Below are 12,815 nucleotides of genomic sequence, written 5' to 3' on the forward strand. Positions count from 1 at the left end.
GAGGATCGTGACACCCTTATCAGGTATACATCAACAGTTTAACTAACTTTAATTAGCCAGTCTGCCAGTTTTATCTTCACTACATTGCTTTGGCATCATTCTAGACACAGATGAGAAAATCAACCATAGAAAAAGACATTCATGCTAATGTTGCCCATCAAGCCTGTTGCAGCAATAAAAATAAAAATGTGTGAAAATTGAGCTTGCACAGCAAGAAGCAAAAACGTTTCATCCCTTAATGTGTTTATTGGGAAGGTTATGGATATAGTAATCACCAAACTACAAATGAAAAAGTTCCATCAACAATCCAACGGATTTAGCTCTGTGCCCCCCATGCACTTTTCAAGTCGTCAGGACATCGGCTTCGACTTTTCCCCTTTTTTTCTCCCCCATATCACACAAGCCATCCACCTTGACAGTTAACCACTTGTCCACTTTTCTTTCAAGAGGAAAGATAAAAGCTACTGTGATCTTCTCAGAGCCGTCACCTCTTTAAACTCCCGCTTGTACGACACCACACAGTCTAGCAGCTGTCAAATTCAAACACTTTAAGCGTTAAAACAGAAGTGACTGATTCTGCACTTCCTATCAGATAAAACAAGCCCACAGCTTCTTCTGTCACTTCATCTGATGACATCGCACTTTTATACATCTCATGTATTGCGGAGTTACACTTAGCAAAACGACACATGTATTTGCAGACCATTTAAAGCAGCTTATGATGTCTGAATGCAATATATGGTGTGATGAAGTGTGAACGTCAACACAGGCTCATTTTGAAAGCGTAGCCCTGTATACATTTCTGGAGATCGCAAATTATGTAGTCGGAGGTAACTATGGCTGCATTTCGTCTTTAAAACGAACGCTACGGGGGGGTATGATGCTGTTTCTTTTTGCGGTAGCAGCTGACCGCTTACCACCATATTGACGCTTTCCCACTGTTACCAGTTTGTCAAGCGGCACGCCATGTACATCACTGGAATTGAGACGCAGAGTTAATTTAACCATGATAGCGGGGTTTGAATCTGGTCAAGAACGATTCCAGAAAGCGGATTAGGCAAAAACAGAAGCCAAAAAATAAAATGAACAAGTAAATAACAGAGTGAGAATGTGGTAAAACCTGAAAAAGTGGTATAAATCAGACAAGGGCTTTTCTTTTTATCGACTGCTTTTAAAAACACTATCGGTTGGGTTTAGGGAAGGAGGAGGGTGGGTCAGTGTATCGGTCAGTCAGTCGGTCAGTCAGTCCACAGCGGCCTCTGGTGGCTTTACGAGAGAATTGAATCTTAATGAGTCATGACATCTGAATGAATACCTAAAGTCTTCATATTCACAAGTTTTTGGGTTCTGGAAATCAAACTGGATGGTGGAAACCATGCAATATGTCTTAATATTACCAATAAGATTAAGATTAACCTAAGAGAGTGACTTGGTTCACCTAATTTTGGTCCGATTTTTCAAAGCAACCAACAGAAACATTTACAACATGACTTTGTTTTAGATCCTGAAGTGTACAAGAACCACAAACAGCAGAGAAATTCATTTGGAAAACGCAAAAAAGCTGTAAGAACCTCTCATAACCAGCAAAACTGCTTTCTCAAGCTCAGATCTAATGCTAGAGGAGTTTTCATGGAAACCGCAAGTCCACACATGTCCCATAAGACACTGGCCTGAATGAAACTGCAATAATTGCTAATTGCTTCAAGACAAGACCTCACTGCAGGAGGACCAAACTGTGTGCGATCCAAACATGTTCAAGCTGACAACAAAGGCAGAGAAGAAATAATTATTTTAGAGCACAGTCAATAAATAGGTGGGTGGTAGGACATCTCTGAATGATTGACACATGTCAAATACGTTCCCATGAATAAAGACTACAATAAACACTTTATATGTAAACTATCCATTAAATATATTCATAATAAAAGTCTATTTTGAGGCTTCCAACAAATCTTTCCTCTCCCAATGTTATATAGCCTAGTATAAGCATCAATCTAGCACATTAAATGACGTATTTATATCAATATATTCATGAATTAAGTCTTTGTAAAGATACTTATTATATTTTTCCATCAAAATAGCACTGATAGTAATCATTCAAACTATATTATTGACTTTCTACATCATTCATTCATGATTATGACCCCTCAAACAATATCACTCCCCCAATCAATCATTTTAAGAACCACTAAATTATCATTCATTCATTCATTCATTTTCTTGTCGGCTTAGTCCCTTTATTAATCCGGGGTCGCCACAGCGGAATGAACCGCCAACTTATCCAGCAAGTTTTTACGCAGCCCTTCCAGCCGCAACCCATCTCTGGGAAACATCCACACACACATTCACACACACATTCATACACTACGGACAATTTAGTCAACCCAATTCACCTGTACCGCATGTCTTTGGACTGTAGGGGAAACCGGAGCACACGGAGGAAACCTACGCGAAGGGAGGGAGAACATGCAAACTCCACACAGAAACGGCAACTGAGCCAAGGTTCGAACCAGCGACCTTCTTGCTGTGAGGCGAACGTGCTACCCACTGCGCCACTGCCTCGCCCACCACTAAATTAATTTACTTCTTAAATAAAGTAAAATGACATTAAAAAAACCACTAACACTTTATTTTGATGGTCCCTATTGCACATTTTGATGACTAAAATTTGCATTGCTACATGCCAATTTGCATTGCTACATGCCAATTACTTGTCTTGTGAGTATTACTAGAGTGTCTGCTTAATATCTGCTGATTCTGCTCCTTCAACAGACATGTAACTGACTATATGAAACTTTGCAAGTACATGCTAACATACACTGACCCTAACCCCAACCTAACAGTCTGCTTATAATCTAACAGGAATTAGTTGACATGTAGATGCAATGTAACTTAAATTTTAAAAAACGTGTTAAAGGGACCATCAAAATTAAGTGATGAATAAAAATAATCTCATCATGGCAACAAACCTCACGTCAAGCCATTATATAGCAGCATCTTCAACCCAGATTCGCTGGGCATCCAAAATACTTATATAACCGCCAACAATAACTGCCACAAAGTCTCTGTGCACGACAGGCTTCCCGAGCGTGTGCGTGTGTATGGAGCGAGTATGATTGACATGCCCAGCTTGAAAAGTTCCACCGCCTGCAGGTCAGTCATAAACGTGTGTGCAGTAACTTTTCACGTTAAAACGTCAATCATACACTTTTCCACACCATAACGCCAATCATACTCTCTACCACGAGAGCACAGAACAGCAACAGCCTTTTTTTCCACCGAAATGCAGCTGACAGACTAAAATACAAGCATTTAATGAACTTATGGGTATGTGCTGTATTATTTAATGCCAAACAAACATATGTACTCACCTTATTCTAATCCTGCATTTGTTTGTTATTTACTCTGAAATGCAGCTGTCAAACTGGAATATACAGGCATTTAATAAACTGCCAATGGTTGCGTAGGCTACTCTATGTGTTGACTTCTTTAACTTAACGCCATAAAACTTATCCTCACGTTACTACAATAGGCCTACAAGCTATTTTTGCTTGCCTTTTTACCCTAAAATGCAGCTATCATAGTGAAATATAGTATACCATTTAACAAACCAGCAACTGGACCTACTTTATAGGCTATATACTTTTTTATTTTAATGCTAAGAACACTTCTTTACTCACCTTATTCCAATCATTTTTGTTTGTTAGCTTGTTTGTTAGTTTGTTTGTTTGTTTGTTTGTTTGTTTGTTTGTTTGTTGTCCTGAAATGCACCTGACAGACTGAAATGTAGGCATTTAATAAACTGGCAAGGTGTATGTAGGCTACTGTATATGTTGACTTCTTTAATTTAACGCCAAAAAACTTATCCTCACCTCACTGCAATAGGCCTACTAACTATTTTTGATTATCTGCAATGCAGCCGACATACTGAACAATATAGACATTTAATAAACTGGTACATTGACTTTATAGGTTATACACTTCATTATTTTAGAGCCAAATACAATTCTGTCCTCACCTTATTCCAAAAATTACAGTTTTTTTGTTTGTTTGTTTGCTTTTTACCCTGAAATGTACCCGACAGACTCAAATATATAGTCACTTTATAAACTATTGTCAGGGTTCTGCCACTTTGGTCTTGTAAATTCTTGTTTTGGTGGCAGAGCTCTGACACTTCTCATGTCGGGTCCTGTTTCTGTCTCTGTGTGAGCGCGCGCCGTCGTGGGTGTACGTAGAGTGTGCGCGCTCCTGCTTGACGCGGCCGCGCGCGCGCTCTGCGTCACTCAGACGCGTGCGCTCTTGTACTCGTGTTTGTGTTTTCGTTTGTCAGCAGCGTGGTGTTTCATTCCCAGCGTCTCAGTCTTGTTGGTTTCGGTTTTGGTCGGCGCTGGGATGAAGCATGCACGCTGCGTGTGTGTGCGCACGGTGAGTGCTTTCATTCATCGTGTGCTCGTGTCTTGCGTCTTTTGTCAAAGCACGTGGCTCGGTGTTTACATTGTGGTCACGTGCTTTTGTCGTGTGCTTCAGTGTTGTGTTGTGTGAGCGCATGGCTTGTATTGTCTCTCTGTGTCATGCGCTCTCCCGTCTATTGTCTTGTCCCACCCACCTTGTTACCTTGTTTGTAATTATTATTTTCACCTGTCCGCCTGTCTGTTTATTGGTTTGTCTTTCCTATTTATTCTCCTAGTGTGCTCTGTTCCGTGCTGGTCCGTTATTGATTGTTCCCTTCCCTGTTGCTGATTTCCATTCTACAACAGCGGTTTAAAGTCTTGTCTTGAAAAGTCTTGTTGAGTGTGTAATATAATGTTGTGTTTTTCCCCACATGGGGAGATTTGAGTTTTGTTTTTGTTTTATTTTTTCATTAAATTCTTCATTCCCTGCATTTGGGTCCTCGCCTCCTCTTCATCACCCCCATATCGTGACAGAACGGACCAGCCAGAATGAGGACCCAGCGGAGTGAAGATGGCTCCTTCGCCAGCCGCATTACTAAGTTGCTGCATTTGCAGTCACTGAAACAATGTGGCCTGAATTTGGAGGAGTTTGCGGAGAAATTCCGTAAGGCAGCTGAGGGGCTGAATTTTAATGACTGGCTGCTTATGACCCACCTAAATTTTGCTCTGGACAAGCCCCTTCTTCCCCTGCAGATCCAGAGAATGGTGGGCTGGTCATACCAGCAATTTATTGATTACATGGTTCAGCAGCAGGAGAAAGGGATCCTTCAGGAGGAGAGGATCCCTCGCACCACCACCACCAGCGCCGCCTCCCAGCCCATGTCCAGCCCTCAAGGGCTGACCCGCACTCAGAAGCGGAGGTTAAAGAGGAAGACCTCTGCTGCAGTGTCGGCTCCAGCCCCAGAGCGCCCTCCAGTGTCGGCTCCAGCCCCAGAGCGCCCTCCAGTGTCGGCTCCAGCCCCAGAGCGCCCTCCAGTGTCGGCTCCAGCCCCAGAGCGCCCTCCAGTGTCGGCTCCAGCCCCAGAGCGCCCTCCAGTGTCGGCTCCAGCCCCAGAGCGCCCTCCAGTGTCGGCTCCAGCCCCAGAGCGCCCTCCAGTGTCGGCTCCAGCCCCAGAGCGCCCTTTAGTGTCGGCTCCAGCCCCAGAGCGCCCTCCAGTGTCGGCTCCAGCCCCAGAGCGCCCTCCAGTGTCGGCTCCAGCCCCAGAGCGCCCTCCAGTGTCGGCTCCAGCCCCAGAGCGCCCTCCAGTGTCGGCTCCAGCCCCAGAGCGCCCTCCAGTGTCGGCTCCAGCCCCTGAACGCAGCTCAGTGCCGGTCCCAGTCCGGCTCCTTGCCCTGCCGGCACCACCCAGACGTCTTGTCCTGCCGGCCCCAGCCCGGCTCCTTGCCCTGCCACCGTCAACCAGACGTCTAGCCCTGCCGGCACCAGCCCGGCTCCTTGCCCTGCCGGCGCCACCCAGACGCCTCGCCCTGCCGGCGCCACCCAGACGTCTTGCCCAGCCGGCCCCAGCCCGGCTCCTTGCCCTGCCGGCGCCACCCAGACGTCTTGCCCTGCCGGCGCCACCCAGACGCCTTGCCCTGCCGGCGCCACCCAGACGCCTTGCCCTGCCGGCGCCACCCAGACGTCTCGCCCAGCCGGCCCCAGCTCGGCTCCCTGCCCTGCCGGCGCCACCCAGACGTCTTGCCCTGCCGGTCCCAGCCCGGCGCCTTGCCCTGCCGGCTCCCCTCTGGTCTCCTGCCCTGCCGGCTCCCCTCTGGTCTCCTGCCCTGCCGGCTCCCCTCTGGTCTCCAGCCCTGCCGGCTCCCCTCTGGTCTCCAGCCCTGCCGGCTCCCCTCTGGTCTCCAGCCCTGCCGGCTCCCCTCTGGTCTCCAGCCCTGCCGGCTCCCCTCTGGTCTCCAGCCCTGCCGGCTCCCCTCTGGTCTCCAGCCCTGCCGGCTCCCCTCTGGTCTCCAGCCCTGCCGGCTCCCCTCTGGTCTCCAGCCCAGCCGGCTCCCCACAGGCCTCCAGCCCAGCCGGCTCCCCACCGACCTACTGCCTTGTCTCCCCTGATAGACTCTCCCTGGGTCGTCCCTCCTGCTCCTCCCTGGTGTTCCCTCTCTGCACCCTGGACGGACCCTCCGGCTCCACCCTGGCTCCCTGCCGGGGCCCCCGACCCACTGAATCCACCCTGGACTGTCCCTCCTGATCCTCCCTGGTCTTGCCCTCCCATCCCTCCCTTGTTTGTCTTGTTGGGTCTGGCTTGGCTTCCCTCCCTCCCTCCCTTCATGTTGTCTTGCCTGTTCACCCCCCTGTCTTGTGTCTGTTGATGTTGCCTGTTTTGTTGTCTTCTAGTGTTTCTTGTCTGTCTTGTACCTTGTTTGATGTTCCCTTTAGGGACGCCAGGTGGCGTCCCTTTTGGGGGGGGCTAGTGTCAGGGTTCTGCCACTTTGGTCTTGTAAATTCTTGTTTTGGTGGCAGAGCTCTGACACTTCTCATGTCGGGTCCTGTTTCTGTCTCTGTGTGAGCGCGCGCCGTCGTGGGTGTACGTAGAGTGTGCGCGCTCCTGCTTGACGCGGCCGCGCGCGCGCTCTGCGTCACTCAGACGCGTGCGCTCTTGTACTCGTGTTTGTGTTTTCGTTTGTCAGCAGCGTGGTGTTTCATTCCCAGCGTCTCAGTCTTGTTGGTTTCGGTTTTGGTCGGCGCTGGGATGAAGCATGCACGCTGCGTGTGTGTGCGCACGGTGAGTGCTTTCATTCATCGTGTGCTCGTGTCTTGCGTCTTTTGTCAAAGCACGTGGCTCGGTGTTTACATTGTGGTCACGTGCTTTTGTCGTGTGCTTCAGTGTTGTGTTGTGTGAGCGCATGGCTTGTATTGTCTCTCTGTGTCATGCGCTCTCCCGTCTATTGTCTTGTCCCACCCACCTTGTTACCTTGTTTGTAATTATTATTTTCACCTGTCCGCCTGTCTGTTTATTGGTTTGTCTTTCCTATTTATTCTCCTAGTGTGCTCTGTTCCGTGCTGGTCCGTTATTGATTGTTCCCTTCCCTGTTGCTGATTTCCATTCTACAACAGCGGTTTAAAGTCTTGTCTTGAAAAGTCTTGTTGAGTGTGTAATATAATGTTGTGTTTTTCCCCACATGGGGAGATTTGAGTTTTGTTTTTGTTTTATTTTTTCATTAAATTCTTCATTCCCTGCATTTGGGTCCTCGCCTCCTCTTCATCACCCCCATATCGTGACAACTATAGCAACGCATATTTACTACACCTATATATTCACTTCATTTTTATAATGCCAGCACCCTCACCTATTACTGTATTAACAGTTTGTTTGTTTGTTTATACTGCAAAGACTGAAATATACAGTCATAAATAACTGTAAACTGTAGAAACTAATACGAGCTATACATGTTCACTTCATTATTTTAATGCCAAATACAGTTCTGCCCTCACATTATACCAAAAATAACTGTTTGTTTGTTTGTTTGTTTGTTTGTTTGTTTGTTTGTTTGTTTGTTTGTACTGCAAAGACTGAAATATATAGTCATAAATAACTGTAAACTGTAGAAACTAATACAGACAATATATGTTCACTTCATTATTTTAATGCCAAATACACTTCTGCCCTCACATTATACCAAAAATAACTGTTTGTTTGTTTGTTTGTTTGTTTGTTTGTTTGTTTGTTTGTTTGTTTGTGTTTACCCTGAAAAGTACCTGACAGACTGACATATTTAGTCATTTAATAAACTGTAGCAACTGATATATACTATAGCTATATATTCACTTCATTTTAATGCCAAATATACTTCTGTACTCACCTTATTGCAATAATAACTGTTTGTTTCTTTGTTTGCTTGTTTTTTACCCTGAAATGTAGCTGACAGACTAACATATATAGTCATTTAATAAACTGCAGCAACTGATACGGACAATATATATTCACTTAATTATTTTAATGCCAAAACACTTCTGCCTTCATCTTATTCCAGTAATAACGTTTGTCTGTTTGTTTGTTTATTTATTTGTTTTTTTTTATCCTGAAAAGTACCTGACAGACTGAAATATAGTCATTTAATAAACTAGCAACTGATACGTACTATAACTATACATTCACTTCATTTTTTTAACGACAAAACGCTTCTGCCCTTAGCTTATTCCAATAATTACTGTTTGTTTGTTTGTTTGTTTTTACCCTGAAATGTACCTGACAGACTGACATATATAGACATTTCATTAACTGTAACAACTGATACAGACTATATCTATTCATATAATTATTTTAATGCCAAAACACTTCTGCCCTCACCTTATTCAATGAATATCTGTTTGTTTGTTTATTTATTTGTTTGTTTGTTTGTTTATCCTGAAAAGTACCTGACAGATTGAAATATAGTCATTTAATAAACTATAGCAACTAAAACGTGCAATACCTATATATTCACTTCATTTTTTTAACGGCAAAACACTTCTGCCCTCAGCTTATTCCAATAATTAATGTTTGTTTGTTTGTTTGTTTGTTTGTTTTTTACCCTGAAGTGTACCTGACAGACTGAAATATATTAATTTACAATAAACAGTAACAACTGATATGTACTATAACTATATATTTACTTCATTACTTTAATGCCAAATATACTTCTGTACTCACCTTATTCCAATAATAACTGTTTGTTTGTTTGTTTGTTTGTTTTTTATCCTAAAAAGTACCTGACAGACTGAAATATCATTTAAAAAACTGATACGTACAATAGCTATATATTCACTTCATTTTTTGTCACCAAAACACTTCTGCCCACACCTTATTCCAATAAAAACTATTTGTTTGTTTGTTTGTTTTACCCTGAAATGTACCTGACAGACTGACATATATAGTAATTTAATAAACTGTAGCAACCGATACGGACTATAGCTATATATTCACTTCATTATTTTAACGCCAAATACACTTGTACTTCTTTAATTCCGATATTTACAATTTATTTGTTTGTTTTTTACTCTGAAAAGTACCTGACAGACTGATATATAGGTTTTATTAAACTGGCCACGGGTATGTACTGTACATATCCACTTTATTTTAACGCCAAAACACTTTTGTATTCACCTTATTTCATGAATAACTGTTTGTTTGTTTTTACCCTGAAATGTACCTGACAGACTGACATATAAAGTAATTTAATAAATTGTAGGAACTGATACAGACTATATATGTTCACTTCATTATTTTAACGACAAAACACTTCTGCCCTCACCTTACTCCAATAATAACTGTTTGTTTGTTTGTTTGTTTGTTTGTTTGTTTGTTTGTTCGTTTGTTTTTATCCTAAAAAGTAGCTGACAGACTGAAATATAATTTAATAAACTAACTGATATGTACAATAGCTTTATATTCACTTCATTTTTTACCACCAAAACACTTCTGCCCTCACCTTATTCCAATAAAAACCATTTGTTTGATTGTTTGTTTTTACCCTGAAATGTACCTGACAGACTGACATATATAGTAATTTATTAAATTGTAGGAACTGATACAGACTATATATGTTCACTTCATTATTTTAACGCCAAAACACTTCTGCCCTCACCTTACTCCAATAATAACTGTTTGTTTGTTTGTTTGTTTTTATTCTAAAAAGTACCTGACAGACAGAAATATAGGTTTTAATAAACTGGCCACCGGGTATGTACTGTACATATCCACTTTATTTTAACGCCAAAACACTTTTGTATTCACCTTATTCCGTGAATAACTGTTTGTTTGTTTGTTTGTTTTTACCCTGAAATCTACCTGACAGACTGACATATAAAGTAATATTCACTTCAATACTGTAACGCCAAAACACTTCTGCCTTCACCCTATCCTAAATGTAACTATTTGTTTGTTTTTACCCTACAGACTGAAATATGGCCGTTTATCAAACTAGCAACTGGTACATACAGTATATATCCACTTCTTAATTATAACGCCAAAAAAACAGACCTCAGTACTCACCTTAATTCCAATACACAAATGAGATGCAGCAATCCGTGAAGTTACCTCACGATGCGTTCGGTTACCTGTGACAACTTTGAATAAACATTGCTTAAAGATGCTAAAGTAAGACTGACTCCTTTCCCCAATAGTCCACAACATGTAAAGTTTACAATATACTTCCGCGCGTTCACTCAAGACTGCGCGTCGCGTTAATTGGACGCAAGACATTCAAGCAGCGCGTGACTGATAACTGACAACAACTTTTCTAGCATGATCTACAAGCGCTGTCAGAGACAACACAGCATCCAAAGGCGCAGAGCGTATCATCATCTGCTTGTTAAAAGTCTGTCCGCGCGCTGTCTTCATTAAAGAGACCCCCCTCCTCCCTCCACACACACACACTCATAAATAAAACTTACTTTTCCCTCGCTTGGCTGTCGGACGGTACGTTGTTACTCTTGCCTTTGGCGTACATGCTTGCAGAGAGCTCCGATTGTCACGCACCTGTCAACCCATCACAGCCTCCCCGGACACAACCCCGTCACCATGGCGACTGCAGGAGCGATGCCTCCCATTGGTCGGGGCTCCGAAAGGGAACGCCCGTTTTGTTGGGTAACTGGAGTGAGTGACAGTTTCTCGGCCCCGCCCACACAGAAACACAACCCCTTTCTTATCTCCTTGCGCTGTGTCTGTGGAGCGCGCGCACACACATACGCGCACACACACGAACTGAGGGGAATTTGAAACCGTACTGAGAGGGATTTTAAACAACTGGCTGTTCCCCTCACAAGCAATCACACCCTCTACTGTCACTGGCCAAATTTAAAGTGATATGGCAAACGCGGAGCGGATTTCTTCAGCTTCTGTTTGCTGATGATTATTTGGGTCGTGCAGATTTGCACATCGCATTATAAAATACAGATATAACTTATGGATTTGCAAAATTATTTGTTTACATCTTCTAAAAAGTGCATTAACTGCACTGTAGCATTATAGACAGGTAGCACTGCTTAGAAAATGAGTGTGTGGTTCAGACTAATCTTCTGTTGTATGCTGGGCTTGACATTAACTTTTGTGATCACCAGCCACTGTGGCTAGTAGATTTCAAACAATACAAGCCACTTGCCATTTTCACTAGCCACAATTTTGTTGTTGGGAAAATATATTTCATATGCATAAATTTGACTTTGACCCGCTAAAATTACTTGATTTAGATGTTGTGTTCACATGCCTCTTCATTCATTTGACTTTTTGTGTGTCCTGTACAAGACAACCTCCCGCTCTCCCTCAGGAAGGCAATACGGAAGTAACTAAAACTGCAATTCATCTGAAATTCCGCTAGTCCTGGCCGCTCCTGGCTCCAAAACAGAGCAAATTTCAATTGAGCCCACTGTTAGAATGGCCAACTTTACAGCAGAAAAAAAGGTGTTTACAGCCTGTACAAAAAAAGGTTTTGGTTAATACAGCTAATATTACCCTTCATGACAACTGTGAGGGGGGTGATTTTTTTTAACTCATCCGTTTCCTTTATATTAAGTTATATTAAGTTTGCATAATTAAGGGCGTGGTCACTTGATTGACAGCTATAGGTCTCGTTGGTCGCCGTCACGTCACCTCAGCTGAATCCTGCAGATTATCCACTGAACTCGGCATATTTATCGTATTTCTGTGTTGTTTTATGTGGCTTTACACAGTCAACTGCCTTTTGGACTTGTTTCCTACAATTATTTGATGGAATGTCATGCTGAGTGCACTTAATTGTGCTCACAAACCATTCACGTGGCCTCCGTTTCCCATGTGAGTAAAATTATATACTTATATACCATCTCTATACATGTATTTGTTTTATTTAAGATCATTTATCGTTTATATTTATATTTAGAGCTGTAATGCACTCCAGAATCTGTCAGATTGATTAGCTGTAGGCTCTAGATCAGTCATCTGAAGCGTTGTCATACAGTGTCATGCTGGATTTCATCAATAGTCTTACATTAACTCACACAGACTATATCTGAAGTGTTTTGATGTAATTCGCGTTTTCCTCCTGTTGAAAAACGTCATGAGAACAATGTTTAGTGGCTCAATGTATTACAGCAGTGTTTTTAAAAGTTTAAACACTTTATTGATATAGTGTACAACCAAGCACAAGTGGTCAGAATACAAACGAGTCGCAGGTGATAAAGTATTAAGCGTTCTCCCAAAGTAAACCAGGTGTCTGAACCAGGTCCAAGCTAAATGCCAGCAGGTGTCTGTAGCTCCGCCCACTCTCCGCCTCTTTGCCCTTGTTTGGTATCCCGCCGTGGGTGTGATGACGCACAAACAAAATGGCGACGGTTGGCCGCGCCTACTTATGGCTTCTTTTGCGCTCTTTAGAAACCTATGGGTGACGTCACTGATACTACGTCCATATATTTTA

At 43.1% G+C, this 12,815-nt stretch overlaps 1 protein-coding gene across 3 annotated transcripts in view; it reads right to left on the reverse strand.

Moving 5' to 3' along the window:
* Positions 1 to 10,905, reverse strand: part of ssbp2b (single stranded DNA binding protein 2b) — a 110,684-nt gene extending 99,779 nt beyond the window's left edge. For 2 of the 3 annotated variants that reach the window (XR_012386603.1, XM_009305684.5), the window contains exon 1: positions 10,819 to 10,905. Coding sequence is in view for 1 of the 3 variants with exons in the window: in XM_009305684.5 (XP_009303959.1) it covers positions 10,819 to 10,874 (56 nt within the window). In the remaining 2 variants the exon portion in view is untranslated. Of the gene's footprint in view, positions 1 to 10,417 lie in introns of all 3 variants that reach the window. The other variant, XM_073915268.1, reaches the window with a different exon arrangement.
* Between the last annotated feature and the right edge of the window lie 1,910 nt (positions 10,906 to 12,815).

The sequence above is a fragment of the Danio rerio genome, chromosome 10 (genome assembly GCF_049306965.1).
Source record: "Danio rerio strain Tuebingen ecotype United States chromosome 10, GRCz12tu, whole genome shotgun sequence".
Classification (NCBI taxonomy): domain Eukaryota; kingdom Metazoa; phylum Chordata; class Actinopteri; order Cypriniformes; family Danionidae; genus Danio; species Danio rerio.